The sequence below is a fragment of the Rhinolophus sinicus genome, chromosome 4 (genome assembly GCF_057876585.1).
Source record: "Rhinolophus sinicus isolate RSI-liver-muscle chromosome 4, RSI-T2T, whole genome shotgun sequence".
Lineage (NCBI taxonomy): Eukaryota > Metazoa > Chordata > Mammalia > Chiroptera > Rhinolophidae > Rhinolophus > Rhinolophus sinicus.
In genome coordinates, this window is record NC_142504.1 from 44,940,978 (window position 1) to 44,965,727 (window position 24,750).

A 24,750-nucleotide genomic window follows, 5' to 3' on the forward strand; every position below is an offset into this window, starting at 1 on the left:
TTCTCATATAATTTACAGAATTATGAATTGGGTTTTTAGCACATTCTTTTTCACATATACTTATGTTTAGAAAAATAGCTCACCAAATCTAGATTGAATCAGAAATTCTATGTTATTTAGAGGGAAAGTTCTTCTTAATTTAAAAAAATGATTTTATTAATTAGAATAATGAAAAACCTAAGTTCATGAGCAGATATAGATGCTATTGTATGTATTTTTAATCTTAATCACATTTGAGCCAAATTCCTGTGCACCTTATGATGTTGGTTAAAATAATTCTCTTTTGAAGTTTATATAATTATACCTTCACCTATTTTTAGAAAGATTATGTAAAAGGGGATTCATGCTTTTTTTATATCCTAATTCATTAACATGATAATGTTGTCATGTTAAGAATGTTTATGTGACGCAAGGCAGCTGTGTTACTAATATCAGGTAGATAAAACCCTAATTTTTCAAATACTACATCATGTGGAACATATAGTATGAGTCATATTGGAGTGTTAACGGATTTTCACTGCTTTTCATTCTAAATGTCTCATAAAGTAAAACTCAGTTTATAGTAGAACAAACAATAATTCACCTTAAATTGCAGAACAACATCACCTTTTTCCTTGTTTTTTTTTAAGAATATAGTAATTCAAGAATAGTCATAGGTTTGGAAAGTAGATATTCCCAAGCAAATACATTATGAAAAGGATTGCATGCTTTTCAATGTATTATGTATTGAGAAACATCTGTAGAGGTGATTATTTCCCTTTTAATAAGCCTAGTAGGGGAAATTGCAGAACTTTAAATATCTAAGTCGTAATCATTAAGGTTTACATTTAGGATATCAGTCAAATTGCCATTCTGCTCTAGACAGTTACTGAGAGCCCTAATTTCTTATTAGTCATGCATCTTTCTTGAAGTTAATACAAGATTAGATAGCAGTTAAATCTGGGAAAGCTGCCAGTTATTATTGCCATATTATTATCCTTTGTATTTGAAAGTACTGCTGAAGCAGACTTCTACCATGACCAGGGCCGAGGGTGAGTGGCTTTTTATTATGTGTTTATGGTCAGTATTGAATTAGTCACATTTGCCTGCTGCCATTTTAGTTACGCTCTGGCTAATTGACAAGTGCGGCAGCTAGGAGTGAAGATATAGTTATAACTCCCTGGAGAAAGTTCCCTGTGTGTGTGTTTTATAACTTCAGTTATAGTTCTGCTCTTCCGCAAAGATTGTGCATAATTATATTGGCCTTCATGATAATGAAGTCTATACCTCTGAGCTTTTGAAAAAAACAATAGGAAATACAAATTACATGAGTTTCAAAATAAGACTTGTGGGGAAAAGGCTGATTGAACTGGGAAAGGAAGTAGCAAAATGACCTGACCCAATTTTTCATTTTAGCAACTGGGAAATTCTTTTGTAAATATTGGAGTTTGTATAGAGGACGATATAGGCTATACATCTCCGCAGCCACAATCTGGATACCAGGTTATTACATTGAAATGTAATTTGAAAGGTCATTTCATTACACTTGAAAGGTCAAATTCAAGCAAACATATCAACATTTATTATCAAGCAGGAGAAAAAGAAAGAAACAGGACAGTTGTACAACTTTCTCAGCCTTTGGGCACTGTAACAGCTTCATGCATAGAAGATGCACACCTTGGAGCATTCAGTAGTATGATGGCAAGACCAGTAATCTCTATTCAGGGTGGGCTCATGGACATAAGACTAGCAAGGAGCTAGGATAGTGTGCCTCAGTGTAGCATTACTTTTTTTTTTTTTGCAGACCATTACTTTTCTAAAATATATTTAAAATGTACCACTAGACATTTTTTTAATAATACAAGTCCCTGGTGGGTTTCGTTGGGGTGCCTTTTTGTTGTTGTTAGATTTAAAACTCAAAAACAAAAAATTATTATGAAAAATTACTATAAATACTTCTTACTCTCAATTTCTGAACACTATCAAGCAGTTCACCCGCCATCACTGGATTAAACATTATGTAGAACTCATCTAGAAGATCCAGAGCCCTGTACCAGGTATATTTAGATTATTAGGCTAAATTATTATGCTCTGTTCACATGATAACAATGAAGCCACTACAGTTTTTCTAACCAACTATTATTCTAAACACTATTTTGTCAGTAGAAATTCATTATAACATTCCTTATGCTAATGTCGATTTTAAAACAATATTTGAAATCCCTAAGTAATCTCCTCTGTAGTGTTGAGTCTTGATGAAGGTATTTTAATGCTCACTCTCCCTAAGGTATAGGTATAGGTACAGGCATAGGTTAAAGTTTACTTACCCATCTCACACACACACACACACACACACACACACACTCTCACACACATGTACACATCCACATGTTTACTCCCAAGTATCTTTAATGAAAATTATAAGACATATTATAAAAAAAAAAAGAGGCACAACCAAAATGGTTATTTGAGTTGGCTTTAAAGAAAGACTTCCATCAGTTAGGTGATCAAATAGTATAAACTCTTTAGAAAACATAAGACTATATGCCTCCTTTGGATTGATACATTTTGAGGCATGTTTGTCCGTAGTACATCACTTTCTGAACACTTCCAGTGTAGATAATACGTGGAAAAGTTCTGTGTCCAGGATTTTTTTCACCAATACTAAAACAAAGACTGGAGAAGAAGCAAAGACGAGTCCTCTAGATGGAATAGATCTAAGAACATCCTTCAGTCAGATCTTCTAAACCAGGACTTGCGGTTCAGAAGTCTCCTGGTTTCTAATATTTTTGATAAAACAATTTTATGAGAATTCATGTATTTATTAATGAATTCCTGTCTCCTATTACAGTTATTTCTCATCACTGGGAAATAATTTGTCACAGTATTTGAAATAACTCCACCCACCTATAGTCTATTCTACCAAAAATTTCTTTAGAACTATGGAAATGTTATAGTGATTCCAGATTTTAGAAGGTTAAAAAGTTACTTTCTTGACTGGCTACATCCAATAATAATGACCGATGAAATTCCGATATCCTTGACCATATGCTTACTACTTTGTAAATATTCTGTTTAGAAACTCTTTCCTTTGACTAATGTTCATTGATGCAGGCTTAATTTGAATAATAGATCCTCTAAAAGTTACACTGGATGGTTTCTACTTCAAAATTTTACATATTTTAAAAATTCAACATTAAGTTAACTTAACAATACTAAGCAAACCTAAACTTGATGTTCCACTTTCAGAATGTGTAATATGCCCGGCAGTTTTATATTGATTGAAACCAGGGGAATTATAGAGACTATTTATTTAGCAAATACACTTTTGAAGCATGAAAAATTACGTACTAAAAATAATTGTATTTGTCATTTACTTTTCCTTATGGTGATCTGCTAAGTCAAAAGTTTTCATTTTTACTTAATATACAAAGGGTGCCAAAAAATGTATACATATGTTAAGAAAGGAAAAAACTGTATTAAAATTGTAATAATATATACCAATAACAAAAGATGAATACAAGTCATGTGTATACATTTTTTTGGCACCGTGAGTAGATTTAAGCTAAGGGCTAAAATGATGTTCCAGAATTGGTGCTATCATTTTCTAGTACATTCTTGTAACATGATAGCATACTTGCATAATAATTAATGTTCTATACAACTTCATACCTTGTGTGAATATATTGAAGGTAGTAAGGATTTTTAATTTTATAGTTGATGATTCTTTTCTATAATGTGATTGCTAAAGATGAAATTTTGGATGACAGATCTAAGTCAATTTTTATATAACATTTACAGCCGGAAATAAAACTCATTACTCATAAATCATACACTTTAATTTCAAATAAGCTTTTTCTTACAAAAATGTGCTTTGATTATGGGATATTTTTTATTATTAATAGAATAAACAAAATATGCATTTTACATCAGGAAGCCAAATTCAGTAAACCATTTTTTCATACAGACACCTTTAATCAAGACATAAAACTGGACCTCAAGATGCCATCAATTAGCTATTTGGACCAAAATATAGAGTTGCTATAATTTATAAGATTTGCTAATTGCCCTTCATGATCATGGATATTCATCTAGCTCTTTTTAAAATTTATTTATGTACTTTTTCAGTTACAGCTGACGTTCAATATTATTTTATCATCTAGCTCTTAATATAAATAAATCATGGAGCCTTTTAAAATTTTAATGTAGGAAAATTAGGCATTTTTGAGACATAACAGGATCTTATTCTTGTGCTGGGCTGTTACTGGTTTATCATCTCTCCAAAAATGCTGATTATTTGCATCCATTTTAATTGTCAATGAGCAAATACCTATTGTATACCTACTAAATGTCAGACTCTGCTCTGTCATAAAACTTACATTCTAAGGAATACCTTAGATGGTAAATAAACGGGCAAATGTGTAATATAATTTTAGGTACTAGTGACTGGTCTGTAAATAGGTGGAGTAGGAACAGTGAATGATGAGGGGGAGGTTGTGGTAGATGAGTACATTTAGACAGGGTGGGGAGCAATATTTGAGCAGAGATATGAACCAAGTATAGCAGCAAAAAGGAGGTAATTTTAAACATGATGTTTAAGAGCGAGGGATAGAAATGTTGCAGCTCCTTGGTGATTTGTATCATGCTTATAAACAACGTGATTGCTATCTATAACCCTTCGCATGCTGATGAGGTGATAGTTGTTTAGAAATAATGGTAATGATTTATTGAGATTCTGTTTCTGAGAGCTGCTTTGAAGGTAATCAGTGATAAGTTCCATATCAGTATTCCAGGCTTTTGCAATTTCATTATGGACTTGTGACAACAATATTTGCATACAAAATGTCCTTCAGTATTGTATATAAATAATCTAAATCATATAAATTGAAAAGCGTCCTCCTAAAATACATTTTTAGGAACTGTATTCCCAAGGAGAATTCTGGGATTTCTGTTCTAATTTTCTTACTATTGCCTGGTTTTAAGTGGCATATAAGATCAAATGTTTGAAAGGGATGTGCCATGATAATAACACTCTCATTGGCACAGTAGATTTTTTCTTCTGTTACCTTCTTTGTCGTTCATCCATCCAACATGTAATTGATTCCACGAGGTCTGTGGTCTGTCAGGTCGCCACATGCTTAGAAACAAAACAAAATACCTCTCTCTCCCAACAATCCAATCTCTGCCATTGTTGCCATCATTTTTTTCAATCACTCAGCTGGAAATCTTGGTGACATCTTTGATTCTTTCTTGGCCGAATCCAAATGCATTTCAGTCACCAACTCCTGTTCACTCATGTTTTGTTTCTTAAAGAATTGAGGTCAGCATTTTGTATGTGAGGCTGGAGCCTGAACTTGAAACCAGGCTTCAAGTCTAAAAATTTCAAGTCATCAAGTATAATGATAGCTACAAAAATCAATAAGGATTGCTCATTGGAGAGGGTCTTTATTTAAAATGATGTTTTCTGTCAAATATAAAGCCCATATGTAGTAAATCATCCCTAAAAAGCAGCCTTTTTATGAAATATTTCAAATATTTTTATTATTACCTAACAAAATTAATAGTACCATGTAGATAGTATTAAAACAAGATTATTCCCAGATCAATGGATACTTTATTTTTAAATAATGAGAATTTCAAACATACCTCCAGATTTTTCAAGTCAGCAATTAGATATTATCTTTAAAACTATTACTCAGAAAAAACTAGAAATAATTGTACTATTTTGTGAAAATTATTGTGCAGAACGGAGGTTTAAAAATCATTGTTTTTCTTTTCTTTTAAGAAGGATTTTAAGAAGTATATCATAAAAACACATGGATGAGTCAATCAGTGCTGCTGCTACCACAGAAAATATTAAGTATTATTGGCCATATACTTCCAAAAACAAAAAATAAACAGACTATTTAAAAATATAAGACATATTTTTCATACTTATTTTCAAGAACAAAATTAAAACTCTTAGATTATAGACGTGATTATTTAGCAAAAGAAAGTAAAAGTTCATTCAAATGAGATTTTTACACTACAGGGTTAATTATATAAAAGCCACTTTCATGACCTAGCAAATAGTTCACAGTATCGGTCCAAAGAAGAAATATGTAGTAGCGGTAGAACCCTCTTTTATAAAGGAAGCATTTCTGAACTGTTATAAAATTCACTTATTATCTATTGTTGCATTAATGGACAAGTATTTAAAATATTTATCATTATTAGGAGAATCATTTAAGTCATCAACTGAACAGGAGTGTAATTCAATTAATACTTATTGAATCCCAGTCAATTATAAGGCACTATGCTAAGCTTTAAAGAATAAAAATTGTATTAGGCAGGAAAATAAAATTTGTCACAAATGAAGAAAAGCAAAGTTTGTTGCTACTACCTCCTGATTTTCTAGATACAATGGTAATGCTCTATGATAAACGTGAGTCATTGGACAGCATAGAAATATTTTCTATTTCTTGGGCCTACCCACAGGAAGTAGTTAACCTTCAGCTTCCTTCAATACTACTACCACTTTACCACCATCCCAAAATGGGAAATCATGCACAGTATATGTATATATGTGTATGTGTGTGTTTACATACATCCTCCCCCCTTGTCAGATTCATTCTTCTTATTCTCCTCTCTGCTGTTATCCTTCCCCTAAGAGCAGTAAAATTCTTTTCCAATAAAGTTTGTAGCCTCTAAGATTTTTTTCTTCACTGCAAAATATATTCTTAGTAGTCACATGACATTTTCAAAAAAATTTGTTGTTAAAAACAAATAGTAATAGTTCAGTAAAAATGGAAGTTTATTTCAAAGAGATATTTTCAGTAGGCTTTCATTGCAAGCAATTGAAAGGAGAACCAGGGTTTTGTTTTTGTTCTGTTCTGTTTTTTGTTTTGTTTTGTTTAAGATGACAACCTCTAAATACCCTTTTATCAGTTCAAAAATCAGATACAATTTTCTATGTAATCAGGGAACAGAAGGCAATTGAGAATGCTGTTGGTTAATTGTATGTTCTTCTTTCCCATTCCTGGCTAAGTCTTCCCTATATTTCTAGAGGCATTATAGCCCCAGATGTCTAAAGTAGATTTTTAGGAAATTTTAATTGATAGTGTTCAGGTACGTATAATTGAATTTACTAATTTATACACTATGCCTGTCAAGTATATAAATAGCTCCTAAAACTCTAGGAGGGTGTAATTTTATAATTCAGTGAAAGTCCATTATATTACAGCTCACTTTCACAGTCCTTGGCTACCTGTTTGATGCATATACTACCCTTCCAGCCACTTGGGGGAACAACACACTTGCCACTTGGCAACTGACAAAGCTATCTTTTCCAGCTTCCAGTGCTTGGGTTTTTTCCTCTCACTTCCCTGTCCAATGCAATCTCAGACATCATGTGGGTTAAGCCTCTCAAACCCAGTTTTTGCTTCTTATTTCTCTCCTGAGTAAGATCAGGGCCCTGTCTCTCAGTGTGAGAAAAAAAAACCTAGGAGAACAAGAATGATGAAGAACTCTTCCTGTGTCCTTCCTCCACCATTATTTTCATAGCCTCCAAGGCCATTTTCTTACTTCTGATTGCCCACCCATTCTGCTTTGCTAACACATACACCCATGCGTGCACGCACACAAACACATCCTATTCCTTGAATGATGTATCAACTGAGTTCTGTGAACCTAGATTACTTCTGTTATCTGATGATACCGTCTAGGTTTTGTAAACTTCAATTTTCTACGATAATCCCCTGCTCTTGTCTTTCCTACTGAATCTATACTATATGTCCTCATGTATTGGGCAAGAATGGTGTGAATAAAAGGGTTGAGGGGTACAAATTATTGTACGGAAAGGTATTTAAGACTTTTTGGGTAATTTTGAGTTATAAAATATTTTTATTTATTTTATTTTTTTACTTTAGTTTTTAAGATTTTTATTAAAATATAGCTAACATATGATATTATATTAGTTTCAGGTGTACACCATGGTTATTCAACATTTATATACCTAAAGAAGTGATCACCAGAAGTCCGGCAACCATCTGACACAGTACCACATTATCACAATATTATAGACTATATTCCCTATGCTGTACATTACATCTCCATGACTTATTTGTTTTATACCTGGAAATTTGAACCTCTTATTCCCCTTCATCTTTTCCATCCTTTTTAATTTTTCAATTAAAGTTGACATTCAATGTATTTTATATTAATTTCAGGGGTACAGCTTAGTGGTTAGACATTTGTATAATTTAGGAAATGATCTCCCTGACTAATTTAGTACTCACCTGGCACTATACATAGTTATTACCATATCATTGACTATATTTCCATGCTTTACTGTACATCTCCGTGACTATTTTGTAACTACCTATTTATACTTCTTAATTCCTTCACCTTTTTCACCCAGGCCCTCAACCCCCTCCCATCTATCACCCCGATAAATCTAGCACCCATCTGTACCATACATAGTTACTATAATATTGTTGACTACATTCCTTAGGCTGTAAGCTACATCACCATGACTACTGTGTAACAACCAATTTGTACTTCTTAATCCCTTCCCCCTTTTCACTCACCCCAAACCCCCTCCCAGCTGATAACCATCAAAATGTTCTCTGTATCTATGAGTTTCTTTCTGTTTTGTTTGTTTATTTTGTTCTTTGGATTCAACATATAAGCAAAATCACATTGCATCTGTCTTTCTCTGTCTTACACTCCACTCAGCACAATACCCTCCATGTCCATTCATGCTACCACAGATGGCAAGAACCCATTCTCTTCCATAGCCGAGCAATATTCCGTTGTATATACGTACCACTTCCTCTTTATCCATTCTTCAATCAACAGACACCCAGGCTGCCTCCACATCTTGGCCATTGTAAACAATGCTGCAATGAACATATCAATGCACACATCCCCTCCAAGTAGCATTTGGTTTCCTTCAGATAAATACCCTGTGGGATTACTGGTTCTTTGTTTCTTGTTATAGCCTTTGTTTTAAAGTCCATTTTTCCTGGTATAGGTATTGCTACCTCAGCTTGTTTGTTTGTTTATTTGCTTGTTTTATTTCCATTTTCATAAAATATCTTTTTCCATCCCTTTACTTTCCATCAGTGTGTTTCTTTCTATCTGAAGTGAGTCTCTTGTAGGCAGCATATGTAAAGGTCTTGTTTTCTTATCCATTCAGCCCTCCTATGTCTTTTGATTAGAGCATTTAATCCATTTACATTGAAAGTAATTGTTGATAGATATGTAGCTCTTGCCATTTTATTATTCATAATTTTATCTTTTTTTCTTTTTTCTTCTTAAAGAAGTCCCTCTAATATTTTTTGTAATACTGGTTTAGTGATGATGAACTCCTTTATCATTTTCTTGTCTGGGAAGCTCTTTATCTGTCTTTTGATTCTAAATGATAGCTTTGCTGGGTAGAGTAATCTTGGTTGTAGATCCTTACTTGTCATCACCTTGAATATTTTGTGCCAATCCCTTCTGGGGTGCAAAGTTTCTGTTGAGAAATCAGCTAACAGTCTTATGGAAACTCACTTGTAGGTAACTAATACCTTTTCTCTTGCTGCTTTTAAAATTTTCTCTTTGCCTTTAAACTTTGCCGTTCTAATTATGATGTGTCTTGGTGTGGACCTGTTTGGATTCATCTTGTTTGGGACTCTCTGTAATTCCTGGACTTGTATGTCTATTTCCTTTGCCAGATTAAGAAAGTTTTCAGTCATTATTTCTTCAAATACATTCTCAATCCCTTGCTTTCTTCTCCTTCTGGTACCACTATGATGTGAATGTTGTTATGCTTGATATTGTCCCAGAGTTCGCTGAAACTATTCTCATTTTCTTTTTGGATTACTTTTTCTTTTTACTGTTCCAAAGGGTGTTTTCTGCTACCTTGTGTTCCAAATTGCTAATCGTTCCTCTGCTTCATCTATTCTGCTGGTGATTCCTTCTAGTGCATTCTTCATTTCATTTATTTTATTCTTCACTTATGACCGGTTCTTTTTTATGGTTTCTATGTCCTCTTTAATGCTTGCTGTCTCTTTGCTGAAGTTCTCCCTGAGGTCACTGAGCATCCTTACAACCATTGTTTTGAATTCTGTATCTGGTAGATTGCATGCCTCCATTTTGTTTAGCTCTTTTTCTGGAAATTTCTCCTTTTTTTCATTTGGAATAGATTTCTTTGTTTCCTCAGTTTGGCTGCCTCTCTGTTTGTTTCTGTGTATTAGATAGGTCTGCTACATCCCCCAAGCTTGGCCTTATGTTGTAGGGGCCCAGTGGCACAGTCTCCCTGGTCACCTGCTTTGGGTGCTCCAGGAAGGTCCCTTGTGTGGGTTGTGGGTCCCCTCCTGTTATAGTTGAGCCTTGGTTGCTATTGGCATGTCAGTGGATGGGATTGATCCCCAGGCTGATTGGCTGTGGGGTTTGGCCATATCCACAGCTTACAGGCTGCTGTGCATGTGGCTTACCCCACTAAGTGGGATTCTCCCCAGTGGGCTCTAGTGCCTTTTGAGACCACCCTTTTGGTGTGCCGATTGTGGGGCTAATTGGGCAGTGCTCTGCTGTGGTCTGAAGCCAACCTCCAAGTATTTTGGTTCTGGGTCCTCTTGCGAAGGTTTCTCGTGCAGGTCCAGGTCACCCACTGCCTATGAGTAGATAGGAACTACCTAGTATGAGCTACAAAGTGATCCGAGGTTGTTTGCTGTCAGTGCTAACCCTGGAGATATATGGGAGAGGTCACGCTGTGAACTGAGATGGCTGCCACTAGTACCAGCCTGGAGTATCTCCACAAAATGACAAGACACCCCAAGGCCTGCTGCCACCTGCTGGCTTCCTTAAGGTTCAGCTGCTGATAAAGCCTTGTGTGGTATGCAAGTTGGGTAAGGAAATATCTCAGGTAGTCACTAACATGGGAAGAGTTGTGGTTACCAGGGTAATGTAAATGCTGGTTTGGTGCCAGTGCTGAGCCTGAAGTTATTCAGCAAAAGTTTCAGATCACATCGAGGCCATTCACCACCCACCTGGGCTCTGTAGGACTCTAATAGCTTTCCAAGACAGAGTGCAATAAGGGAGGGGCTGGTTGGTCTTGGAGAAAGTGACTCTGGCATTGGAGGATTTGTGTCAGGTGGATTTTCAGTGAGTCAGCAGGGTATAGTAGCGGAGCTCACCAAGCCAATCAGATTCAGATTTGGCCTGTGTGGGTGGGCTCAGCACAGGAGAAAAATGGTGCCCACCTGCTGGCTGCACAGGAGGAGGACTTCCCACAGGAAAATGGCAATGGTCCTCCACCCCCCTCTACCCAAAGCAACACAACTCAGTCTGCTCCCTATATGTCTCCTACACCCCCTGAGTTACTGTCTTTTTTCTGGAGCCCAAGGTAAGTACCTGCAAGTGAGAGAGTCTGTGTGTGGGCTCTTTTAGAGGATGCCTGGGTTTCCCACCTCCTTCTGTCCCATGAGGATGGTCAGAATCCCCACTCTTTTTCACAGCCAGTTGTTGTGGGGGCTCCTCTACCTGTCAGGGGTACGTTGGGCCTGGGAGGCCAGTGTGGGGCTGGGGTTTCTTGCTCCTCTGAGGGGAGCCTCCATGGCCAAGCTATCCCTTTTGGTTCTCAACGGCTATATGGAGTTTTGGGGTTAGCCAGTTCTGCACCTCTGCCTCTCCCACCATGCTCGGTGTGGCTTCTTCTTTATATCTTTAGTTTTAAAACTTCTGTTCAGCCAGACTTCAGATGGTTCTCCAGGTTGATTGTTCTATAATTTAGTTGTAATTTTAATTTGTTCGTGCAAGGAAGCAGGCACAGTGCTTATCTACTTCACCATCTTGGGTCTCCCAGTAATAAAGTATTTTTATTAATGCCAAGGAAATCAGAAAGTAATTTTGTGTTTGTTTCTAAAATAGGAAAGGGAAAGATTATAGTCCATTGTTAGAGTGAAATCAGACCAAATGGATAAGGGCAGTACAAACTGAGGCAGCCAAGACCTCCACATTAACTAAGGGATGAGCGTCTCCAAAGAAAAAGAGTTTTGTCTGAGTAGGATTGAAATAGACATTAGTACCTTAGCAGGATGTTCATTCCACCAGGACCCTTTATATAACCCTCTATGCAAATTATAGACTTTTAAATTGTACATAGAATTTATCCTCCTAGCTGGCTACCCACTCTTAACCCATCCTTCCCCTGAGCAATCTTTTACACTATCGGCAAGAATCCCCACCAGGGTCTTGGAGCTAACAACGTTCTTTGTGAAAAAAGGGGTTTTGAATTTTTAGAACCTATCAGCCTGACTTGGAACTTTAGCCACATCCTGCTGCTCCAACCGTCTAGAAAGCATTGTTTGTTATACACGGCATTGTATAACAACAATGTATTTCCTGCATACCATGAATAATGTGCTTCAGATGCCTAATTAATTTTTTAAAAATGTATAGATGGACCAAAGACATAATTATAATATACAATATTATTTCTATGGGAAACATTATTCTGCATTCCAGATAAACTTGTGTAAACATGTGTCTAAAATTGTTAGTAATTTCATTGATACTGATTAATCATGACACAGCCTATAGAAGATATATTAGCTTCTTCTTTGGAACCAAATTTGTGAGGAAATTTCTGTGTATTATTGTAAAATGGGCTCACAAATAAAGCCGTGTTATGCTTTGTTTTGGGACCATTTATTATACCAGGTCATCTGGTAGTTTTAAAGTTGTCGCAGGTTAGCAAACAATAAAATGAGAGGACTGACTTTGTTTTATAGTTCTCAAAAAACATGAAATAATGTCAAGTGTTTAAAGATCTAATTCTGCTAACCCCCAACAATTTAACTCATAAGTATCACCTCTTAAAAAATATAAGTTTTTTGTTGACTTGGGCATAGTAGCTTACAAATATAAAATGAAATAATCTTGAATATTAACTGTTTAAATATCACTCACATGTTCACTTTTAGTTTTATAAATAAATGTGTTTCAGGCATACCCAGTATAAACAGTTTATTTTATGCTTTGATAAATTAGTGCAGGTAAATTCTTAAATTGAATTTTCCAACAATTGTGATGATTTTGTCACTGCACTTTTTAAAATTTAAGCTTAAACTTTGAAATAAAATGTAAAAAGCAGAAACTAATTCCCTTAGTGAAAACATTTTGCCTGCTGAATTATGTAGATAATTTGGACAATAGGTTCTTTCTTTGACCTTTGTAATTTTATGTAGAACCTTAATGCTTTGAGATTTATTAACCATCAATGATGTTAAATCCATTCATAACTATCCTAATAGATTATTTTTTTAAACTTATAGTAGTATAATCTCAGTTTTTAAAAAATGGATTGAATTTGGGTCAGATTCCATTTCAGCTATATATATTTTTTCCTTTGTTATGCTGAATTTGTTGTGACATACTGCTTTTTATAAAGATCATCTACTGCTTAAGAATTAGGTGAGTCAAAGAAATTAACAGAAAATACCCTATTCCTACACTGAATTAGCCATTTTGAGACGTAGAAAATTTAGTTATACTTGAGATTATTTTCAACTATATGCCCATCATTTAAATTTCTTTATTGTAAAATTTTGGGTAATGAATGTACATCGCCTAGCACAATTCCAGGCATATAGCAAGTATTCATTTTCCCTTCTCCATGGGCGCCTATAATCATAATTATAAGAATAACTTTCACATTTACTTTGAGACCAAGGCTAACAATGAAAAATGAAATTCAATAATAATATCCCATCTGTGCAATAGTAGGGGGAAGGAAATGATAAAAAGCCATTTTCAATAGAGCTAGAGATTATTATAAACCACTTACATTTATCTCTGTCATTTTCTCTGAAATACCAATTATTCTCTCTAGTTTTGAATCTTCTAATGATCTGCAACGATTTAATATATTTTTGTTGTCTCTTTTATTATTGTACTTATGATATGAAATATGGTGCTACTAAATTCTTGAAGAAAAACAATGCACAAAAATATTAAACCATGTTGAAAAGGATTGACTATACTCTGTAACATTATGAGTAAAATATGGAAGTGATACAAATTTTTATATATCTAACTGTTTCCAGCTATGGAAAAGCAATTAACAAAGACATTTGTAGTGAGTTACCACGGGGCCTATATGTGTGCTCCTATTTAAAATTATTATTGTTAAAATTATTTGGAAGAAGCACAATTTCACTGACTCATAATTTATAGAACATCTAGTATAGATTCAACGCATCAGTGATTTGGTGCAGTACTCTAGCCACCTGAAGATGGACAGTTTTCCAGATTATCAGAAACCAAAAATACAATTTTCCACCTAAAAAAGGGATGGAGACTGCGCCGGCAGACTGGATTAGATATGTCTGTCACCTATTTTGTGATTGTGGATTGTAACAGAATCAATCAACTTCTCTGTGATTTATTTCTCCATTGTTGAGGTGAGCCAAGCAGAAACTATTTTTGCAAAAGAAACATGGCAACAAGTCTCATAGTGCTTTTCTACTGTCTATTCCTCTATTTCCCCATCATCAAATAAACTAACATAAAATAAATTCTCAATTACCCGTGAGCATATCTTAAGGCATATGGATAGAACTTTCTCTTCTTCCAATTCATATATTTTGCTTGGTTATTTTACTACTTATTTGGCAAAGACAATGTATGAAATTATTTTTTAATTGATGATTTTAGCTTCATAGACAATTCAGAAAATAAAAAGCAATATCAAAGGGAGATTATCCATGGTTTTATTTCTCATATGGTATAAGTAATTTGTGGTCTGTAATTATAACTAGTACAATAATTCAGTTGTCTGATTACCAAAAAAGAAAAAAGAAAAATCCCCAAACTCTAAGATGTACTTAGTAAGGACTTTACATGGAAGCAAGGAGTTTAGTAGGTATACACCTACTGTTATGAACTGTTTGTGGCTCCTCCAAAAGTTTCGTGTTGAAATCCTAATGCCCGATATGATGGTATTTGGAGGTGAGTCCTTGGGAAGTAGTTAGATCATGAGGGTGGAAATCTCATAAATGGGATAAGTACCCGTATAAACGAAAACACCAGAGAGATGACTTCTCTCTCAGCCACGTGCAGATACAAGGAGAAGTTGGCCACCTGTATACCAGGAGTAGTGCCTCACCAAACACCTGAACTACCAGCTCCTTGATCTTATATTTCTCAGCATCAAGAACTGTGAGAAATAAATATCTGTTATTTAAGCCACACTCTAATGGCTTTCTTTGAATTGTCTCAGTAAGGGCAGGGCAGATGGACTAAAAGTCTAACCACATTTATGCAAAATACAGCCACTCAAAAAAGGAACTCAGAGTGCTGTTACCAAAAGAAGGTAGTGGGAGATAAAGCAGAGATGGGTACAAAAAAGAATAAACAAACAAATAAAAATCAAATGCCCACTTCAGCATCTTGTGGAGTAGAAATGGGGGCGGGGGAGCGAACTGAGATAAAGAGAAGCAGAAATAAATGAGCTCAATAGAATGTTAAAGTAGCCAGATTTGGCAGAAACACTGGAGGAATAAATGACATCAGAATGAACCAGACTTTAGCTCGCTGATCATCTCACCTTCCTCTTTCTATGCTTCCTACCATCCCAATGAGTGAACCGCTCTCCCCAGTTTGCATTAAATTTATAAGGTGCATGTCAATTTCAGAAGTAGTGGAAAGGGAAGTTTGAACTAGTGTTCAGGCCCATGAATTAGGGATGGGACTACTCTTGCCAGCTACTAGCAATCAGACACTTGGCATAAACATTACGAGCCTGACATGTTTCTCCCTCAGTCTTAGGAAGAGTGGTTAGCTTTAGCTACAAGGCTAAGGCTAACAATTTTCCTTAAGGAATATGCCAGAAGGATTCTGTCCATCTAAGCCAAGCAGCGTCTTCTTCCTTTGCTTTCTCAGCCTGGGCATTGAAGTAGTGGAGGGAACAAAGCAGTTCTACAGGAGGCATTTCTGAAAACTGGAAACTATAGAGATATACACCATCTTCAAGGGGTAACGTTTAGAATTTTCTTCCCAAGTAATCCATGGAGTTGCTCCCTGTCTCACACTCCCCATCTTTGCTCTGAACCCAATGCCAAATAATGTGTGTGAGCTTCACTTTCCTCATTTGCAATATGAAGTGTTTGAATTACGTTCTCTCCTAAGGGTTCTTTTTAACTTACATTTGGATGTCAGGTTGAAAAGCTTGTTTGGAGTCATGTTGAGAAAGGACTTGACTGTTTTGTACTAAGAAGTTTGGTCTTCAGACTGTAGATGTTCTTTAGAAGCAGAATCATAGGGTTCCAATCCTTCCTAGATTTCTCTGACAAATGTGTGATTTGAAATGATACTACATCTTTCAATGTGTTGTTTCTTTTTGTAAAATAAAGGAAATAATTCTTTCACAGTTAAATGAAATATCTCAATAACTATTAAAATATAGTAAGTGAATGCCGCTGATTTTTTTTTTTAAGAGTACGACAGCTAAGAGACAGTGAACTTGACAGTGCTATGCTTAATGTAAGTATTGATGTAGGTATCTTATAAGCTACCAGATCCAGGTATCAGTAACAAATGACAAAGCAGAAACTATAGACAAACAATAGCAATAAAACCAAAAATTATAACTGTGGCAAATAAAGTAGCAGATTCTTTATTTACTTCAATAATAGATAACACTTACTGAAAACTAAGTCATTTTTTATTTGTTTGTTTTTAGCTTCCTTTAAAATATTAACTTACATACCTGAAGTTAGGTAGTCTTGAGACCTGGACTCTATTTTTAAGCACAGTCATTGCCCACTGTCTGTTGCTTAATTTTTCCCTGAAAGAAATCTATAATTAAGGAAAAACATTCCTTTAAATGTGTGTGTACATATACATGTAAAGCATTTCTATACACATATATATCAATTGGGATCATATACAGTTGCAAATGACAGAAAACGCATAATAGTTTTAGAATATGAGTACACACTTTTTCTCATATAGCAAGAAAGCCTAAGGTAAGTACCTAGTTGCTTATATTATTTGGGCTGCTCAATGAAGCCATAGAGAATCCAAGCTATTTCTGAATTCAACTCCAGTATCCTCAGTATGTTGGATTTTTCCCTTGGGTGAGTCGTCTGTCTCATGGTCAGAATATGGCTACTACAACTCAGATATCAAGTCTAGTTCAATGAATAAAGAAATCACCTCCTTCTCTGTTAGGTCTTGATGGCCAGAACATAGCTACAAAAAGCTGTCAGGGCAGCTAGGAAAGTGGGGAACAAGGTTGTATGATCTCCGTGATCTGTCATGGAGCTGAGCATGTTTGGACATGAAATTAAATCAGGATTCTTAATTTAAAAAGAATAGAGGAAAGAATATTGGGTAGGCAGCCAGCAGAATTGTCCATAATCAAGATAGTGGTAAATAAGATTGCATTACTTGAAGGATACTATAATAAATTGTGAAGGATGATAAAGTATTTGTGAAACAAGAGGTGGAAAAATTCCTTTCAAAAAAATACATCATTTGGGCCGACCTGATGGCTCAGGTGGATAGAGCTCCATGCTCCTAACTCCGAAGGCTGCCGGTTCGATTCCCACATGGGCCAGTGGGCTCTCAACCACAAGATTGCCAGTTCAATTCCTTGAGTCCCACAAGGGATGGTGAGCTCCGCCCCCTGCGACTAAGATTGAACACAGCACCTTGAGCTGAGCTGCCTCCCAGATGGCTCAGTTGGTTGGAGCGCGTCCTCTCAACCACAAGGTTGCCATTTCGACTCCCGCAAGGGATGGTGGGCTGCGCCCCCTGCAACTAGCAACAGCAACTGGACCTGGAACTGAGCTGCGCCCTCCACAACTAAGATTGAAAGGACAACTTGAAGCTGAATGGCACCCTCCGCAACTAAGATTGAAAGGACAACAACTTGACTTCGAAAAAAGTCGTGGAAGTACACACTGTTCCCCAATAAAGTCCTGTTCCCCTTCCCCAATAAAATCTTTTTTAAAAAATACATCATTTGTGATCATTCATTTTAATTAATAAAAAATTTTATATCAGTTTTCAGAAGCTTCAGCAGGCCCTGCCATGGAAAAAAAGAGATATTGATATAGTGATATTGATAGATTAGATCAAAAGATATGTTAAAGTCATTGAATGAATAGACAGGCTTTTTTTGTTGTTTTCTTATGTAGATAAACTTTTGAGAGGGCTAATGTAGTATATTTGTAGTGGCAGAGATGGTTTACTCTGATAACATTTTCAGGAACAACGATCATCCTTACATGTGAGCTTATCCATGTTACATTAGGTGAGTGATTCTAGATTACTTTAGTGGACAGAATACACCTGTTGTTCTATAGATAGCATATTCCCCGGGCTGCCAAAAAGCATCTCACCACTTGGCACATCCCACATATTAGACAGAAAGAAAAAGGAAAAGAAAGATGGAGTGCAGTTGTTGAAGGACCTGTAAACTTAGAATTCGGCAGAAACAACAGCTGAGAATAGTCAGGCATGATGCTTGCTCTGTAGCTGCAGTGAATTATTATAACAGCAAGGATAGGCACGTTCTGCTGACTGGAAAAGACCAAGGGAGAAAAACAGAATTTCAGGATTTCTAATTATAAACTACTTCCGTGTGATGTCAACAAGTCCAACATATGGAAATGCAGGGCATTTGGAGGTATAAATAAAGAGTAATTGTTGATGTGTGTGATAGCAGTTTCAAGTGACTTTCATTTCTGCTCTGCTTCTTTGACTGAGAAAATGGTTTTGAATTTGGAAAATATATGTGCAAGCACTCTGGGTGTAATATTTATGTGCACCCAATAAGCAATATGTTTTGTTTTGATACCATTTTTTTCCACATATTATATTATATTATGGAGAAGTACATTGAGACTATTTATTGAAATATATAAGAAACCATGTGATTTCACTGATATGTGGTATATAAACCAAAAACAACAAAAGAACAAGACAAACAAATGAGAAACAGAAACTCATAGACACGGACAATAGTTTAGTGGTTGCCAGAGGGTAAGGGGGGGGTGGGGGGGGAGGTGAGGGTAAGGGGGATCGAATATATGGTGATGGAAGAACTGACTCTGGGTGATGAACACACAATGGGATTTATAGATGATGTAATACAGAATTGTACACCTGAAATCTATGTAATTTTACTAACAATTGTCACCCCAATAAATTTAATTTAAAAAAAAAATAAAAAAAAGAAATATATAAGAAACATTGTTTGGAGAGGGAGACTTTTGGTAGTCAATGCATTTAAAAATACTATTTCTTATGGCATCTTACTGAGGCTGTGCCAGCAGATTAGGCGACAACTGAAACAATGGATTTGGAAACTTCAGAAATATTGCAATATACCAGGAGTGCCAAAAAATATATACACCTGCCTTGTATTCATCTTCTGTTATTGGTATATATTGAATATTACAATTCTAATACATTTTTTTCTTTTCTTAAAATGTGTATACATTTTTTGGCACCCTCAGTATAGTTTGCAAATATATTAACTACTGTTTGAGTACAAGGTGTTTGTGTCACACATGTGCACACCCACATAATGCTATTTTATGGGCTCATGGTCGTGCAAATAGACTGATGAATTGCAATTTTGAGATTCAAAAGGGTTTCAACAGAATATGATTTTTGTGACTATTACAAATTTTCTATTTCTTCTATCATTAATTTTTTTGTCTTGGCTCAACTACCCTAATGTGTTTGAAATGGTAAGGTCTTTAGGAATAGGAATTTTTACTTATATTTTTGTAAGTATTTTGAGATATAATTTATTCTTTCAATTATAAGAATAATAAGAGCCTTAGATAAATCTTCATAATTTAATATAATTCTTTAAATATGAAATTAGCCTTTGATATATCCACAATATTGGTTTTCTTACCTATAGACCAGCTTGTTTTTCATTAGATTGTAATGGCAATTAAACTCAAAATTATTTCTATCATAATAATATAATTATTATTATTATAGTGATAAAAATACTTAAATTATTTAAAATCTTGTATCGAGTTAAAAACATCTCCACATATTTTATAAGACAGAAATTACTTTGATTTTATAAAGGGAGTAAAGTAGTAATATTTGTGTAGTTATTTTTCTTTAATGTTTCATATCATTCTACTTATCTCAATCCATAGTTACTTTAAATAACAAAAATCTTTTCAAACCTTGAAGACATACTAAGTGAAATAAGCCATTCACAAAAGGGAAAATATTATATGACTCTACTTATAAAAGATACATGGAGTAGTCAAATTCATAGAGACAGAAAGTAGACTGTTGCTTGACAAAGGTTGGGGGAAAGGGAGAATGCAAAATGGGGGGACGGAGGGAGGGATTTTTACCTATTCAATGAGAGCTATTTCAGTATCAGTTCAGGAGTAATATGTAGCTTTGCCTTCATTCTAAATGAAAAATAAATGAACAAATTCATGTAAAACACTGAACACAGAACTGGTGGACAATTATCTCAGTAAATGTTATCCTTTATTATTATGGCAGTAAACGTTTCAGAAGGTCAAAAGAGCAATGTGAAATAATGCATCTTTTAAATGGGTTCATGATTATACATATGACAGAAGCAAATTATATACATACTTAAAGTATTTTCCAGCATTTTTTATTAAGAAACTCTATTCTTCTAGGAGGAATTGTTGATAAGGATCTTCGTCACTACCTCAACTTACGATTTCAGAAGGGTTCTGTGGACCACGAACTTCAGCAAATCATTCGTGACAACCTCTACCTCCGCACCGTGCCGTGTGAGTACAACAGGCTGTTAGCTTCTTTCTATGTTAACAGATAAATGTTCAGCAATATATCCATTGTTGAAAAGAAAAGTTAAATCACACTGGCTATTTATGGTGGGCTTTTAGAACAGAAAACTGGTTTGAAATATGGACATTTGAAATGCAAAAGCTTATGACTGCAGTTGTGGGGTTTATAATGAAATTGTAGTCAGAAAAGACTTGGGATTTTCAAGCCATAAAACCCAACTTACTTCTCCAGTAAAGACTGAGAAATATGAATTCTTGTCCAGGATGTTGGTGATTCAGAATGAATCATGATTGGTGTAGAACTCCACACCAGGAAACTGGAGAATGCAAATTCAAGTTATTAGCTGAAACAGCTATTCTCTGGTTTGCAGCAGGGAAGTCTCACAAGTGAAAAGAAAATTATGCATTGGAAAGTGAAGCTAAATATTCTTAACTCTTAGCAAGTGATGATGTTGAGTGTTGGGTATAAATTTCTTCTATGCAACCTATAGAAATCCACAAATAATCTCTGATTATGAACAGGTGCTACTTCAAAGGAGAGGAATTGGCAAAATGATAAAATTCACAAATGAACTTCTTAGTACCTGCTTCAGCTCATTTGAGAATCTTCTATAACTTCATGACAATTCAAGGACTTTTCAAGTCAGGTCCTTGATCTCAGATAGATATCAAAATCTGTTTCCTTCATGGTAGATTAAATGACCTACAGAGACTTTCCAATCTCTCCAGAAACGCTGATCTACAGGTATCCTGTGTATTCTTTTCACTTTAGTTCTGTTCTAAACTTTAATAAATGCAAAGCTATGGACACTGAGAAGTTGATATTAAAGAAAGAAAAACTTGGCTAGGATAAATGATACAAGCAAATACACACACACACACACACACACACACACACACACACACACACACATTTCTGGGACTGAGCTGCCAGAACTATGTATTAGGTTGGTGCAAAAGTAATTGCAGTTTAAAAGATTAAAAATAACTGCAAAAATTGCAATTACTTTTGCACCAACATAATGAAAGCTATAGATGATGGACGATTATACTGAAAACAGACAGAAGTAAAATGAATAATTCAGCACCCAACCCTTTTCACCTACACACATCCTAGGAGTGGTGGACTCTTGCCATTGTTAGCATTGAATGTTCATTAAAGCAGAAATGCCAGGACACCATTATCAAATATCCCTAAACAAGAATGCTTGCTGATTGACATCTTGTTAGTTCAAATGCTACCTCTGTCAGTGTGAGCTGGTTAAGTGAATAGACTTTTGGAATCTTGCTTTAAAACTAGAAACTGAGAAAAGTGCATTCTTCAACTTGTAACATTGACATTAGAGTGATGGGCAGAGGAAGATGGATTAAAGTGACTGAACTATTTATAAGGGAACGGGTGGACTCATTTTCAAAGCTGTGATGTTGTCAGTGCAGCCGTGTAAATTTATCTTTTGTGACATGAAGGAAAGGAGATCTGAAATACCAAATAAAGAATCCAGGCACTTTATTACATTTAAAAGCTGAGGGAACTAGATAAGAGACTGACATTCAGAAATACCTGTAGTCCTTGCTAAGGCAATGACATAAATAAGAAGTCTTAATTAAATATGAAGATAATAGGAGTAAATTTTGCTTTAGTTAATTAACTTCTTGAATAAGTCATTTTTCTTTGGAGTACAAAAGACATACTATGAAGGAAAAATAAATATAATGATAAAATAAGGAGGCTTATATGAATAAACATAAAGAGTTGCATGATGTGATTTCAGTACAAGGTCATAAATTCAATTAGAAATCCTTGAATAGTTCCTGTAAAGGAGACGATTAGAAACTCAATGAATATTATAATCAAACAATTATTTTTCATGTGTAGCCACCACTCCTAATAGATAATTCCAATAACTCCACTCATTAACAATGTTCTTAACTTGACATAAAAGTGAAGGGAAGCATCTAAGATAGAGGTGATTCTGATTTATATTATCAATAATCACTTTGTTACTGATGAATTGGACCTGGGCAATCCACTATCTTCATTCAGTATATCTTTTAGTGAAATGTTCAGACATTTTCAGACAGTATGCAGCAAAAATATGTCAGTAGTGTTAAAAACCCTGCCATTGTTTAGAATTGTTAGCTATAGGTATATTCAAGATATCTACTGGCCTTGAGTAGAGAGTGACATTTCTTACATATTCCCTTTTTGTCAAAAAATTCTCATTGGTTTTCAGGTATCCAGCACCATAAAAGGAAAATGTATTACTGAAAATGATATCACTGCTCAAATATGCACATACGTTAATATACATACACTTCTTTAATCTATTAATGGCACCATGAATAGCTCCTATATAACTCCATGGAAACAAAATTGTAGTCAACTTGTAACTATGTGAGTTTGGTTTAACTTTTTTTACAAGGCAAAACACAACTGAGTAATACTACTCACAACCACCACCAACTACAACTGAGAAGAAAGGAGCGAAGTCTTGGAGCTGGATTTCCTTGGTGCCTAGGGAGTAAGAAAGAGTTCTGGGATGAGGGCTCCAGAGACCCCCTTACACACACACACACACACACACACACACACACACACACACACACACTCAGCCCAACCCAGCTATGGAAACTTGGCTCCTATTCCCCCTTCTGAAGGAAGCCTGGCTGTTGACCAACCATGGGATGGAGGTGGACAGTCCAGTATTCTATGGGGCCTTAACTATAGATATTATAATACACACTTTCATCAGTCTAGTTCTTGCCCATAAACAAGGGTTGACTGTATTTAGCCTTTTCATTTTGTTTCCCTAGAACCTTATCTCAGAACCTGATTCTTCAAAACTATATTTTTAAAGTTGTGTCTCTAGGCACGGAAGGCAGGACTTGTTCATGGACAGGATTGTTGGGCATATAGTTAGCATGAGTGCGTACACACACACACACACACACACACACACACTGAGGCTCATCAGTTCATCATTCTTTCAAATTGAATCATGGAGAAAAGATTCTTAGGAACTGATTCGATATATTCTGTAGAAGATTAACCAGTCATATGATTCATATCCATCAAAGACCTAAATTTGTACCTAAATATGTGCCTGTAGTTGCTAACTATATAATTTATGGGAGTAATAAAGGTCTAAAGAGGATCCTGGTGTTCTAAAGTGAAAGTTACATTTTTTAAAATGAATATTGTAAATGAATCTTTCTACTATTAGACTTCAGGCTATATAGGATTTTTATGTAATGGAACTTCAGGGAAAATGAGTAAATAATGATGAGCCAACACTGTTGTAATCTGGAATGTGATTAAAGACTAACCAATAAAATATATATAGATAAAGGACTCAGAGTTTAGAACATCCATCAAATGGGATTCCAATTACCTTGACAGCACACAAAAGGCAATTTCAGAAGCACTAAGTTAGCAGCATCTATTTGGAGTTTCCATGGGATTGTTTCATCATAGCATGTTAAATGGACAAAGTTAAGGCAGAATGAGTTGTCCTTCTCATAATATAGATTCAAAAGTATATGAAGGAAATTAGTGGAATTAATAGAGAATACGATTGGATTGATTTTCAAATGTGTAAAGAGTAAAAATGAAGTTTATTTTGGTTTTAATATTCTACTGAGCATAATGATTGCATATAGTTGTCTCGAGTCTAATCAACTATGATTAAATTGACTGTCTTCTTAAATATGAGAAAATAATTACTTCCATTTATTGATGAAGTTCTGGTCCTTTCTATCCTTAATATTTTTAGTGATACAAATTAATTTTTGAGATAGGTATGAGCACAGATACACATTTTTAGATACCTTTTCCCCTATTATACCAGATGACATTAGGAAGAACATCAATGACCTATTTTAAAATTTTCAGAATGAAATGGAAGTTAGTTAAAATTAACTTCTCTTCCAAGACCATACTTTGTCCTTGGTGAGATGGTTTTATTGGGAAATATTT

General features: G+C 35.1%; 1 protein-coding gene across 8 annotated transcripts in view; it reads left to right on the forward strand.

The window, feature by feature from the left end:
* Positions 1–24,750, forward strand: part of MAGI2 (membrane associated guanylate kinase, WW and PDZ domain containing 2) — a 1,312,004-nt gene that overhangs the window by 367,129 nt on the left and 920,125 nt on the right. For all 8 annotated transcript variants that reach the window (XM_074340644.2, XM_074340647.2, XM_074340646.2 and 5 more), the window contains one exon: positions 20,643–20,759. In XM_074340644.2, coding sequence (XP_074196745.1) covers positions 20,643–20,759 — 117 coding nt within the window. Of the gene's footprint in view, positions 1–20,642; positions 20,760–24,750 lie in introns of those variants that run through there.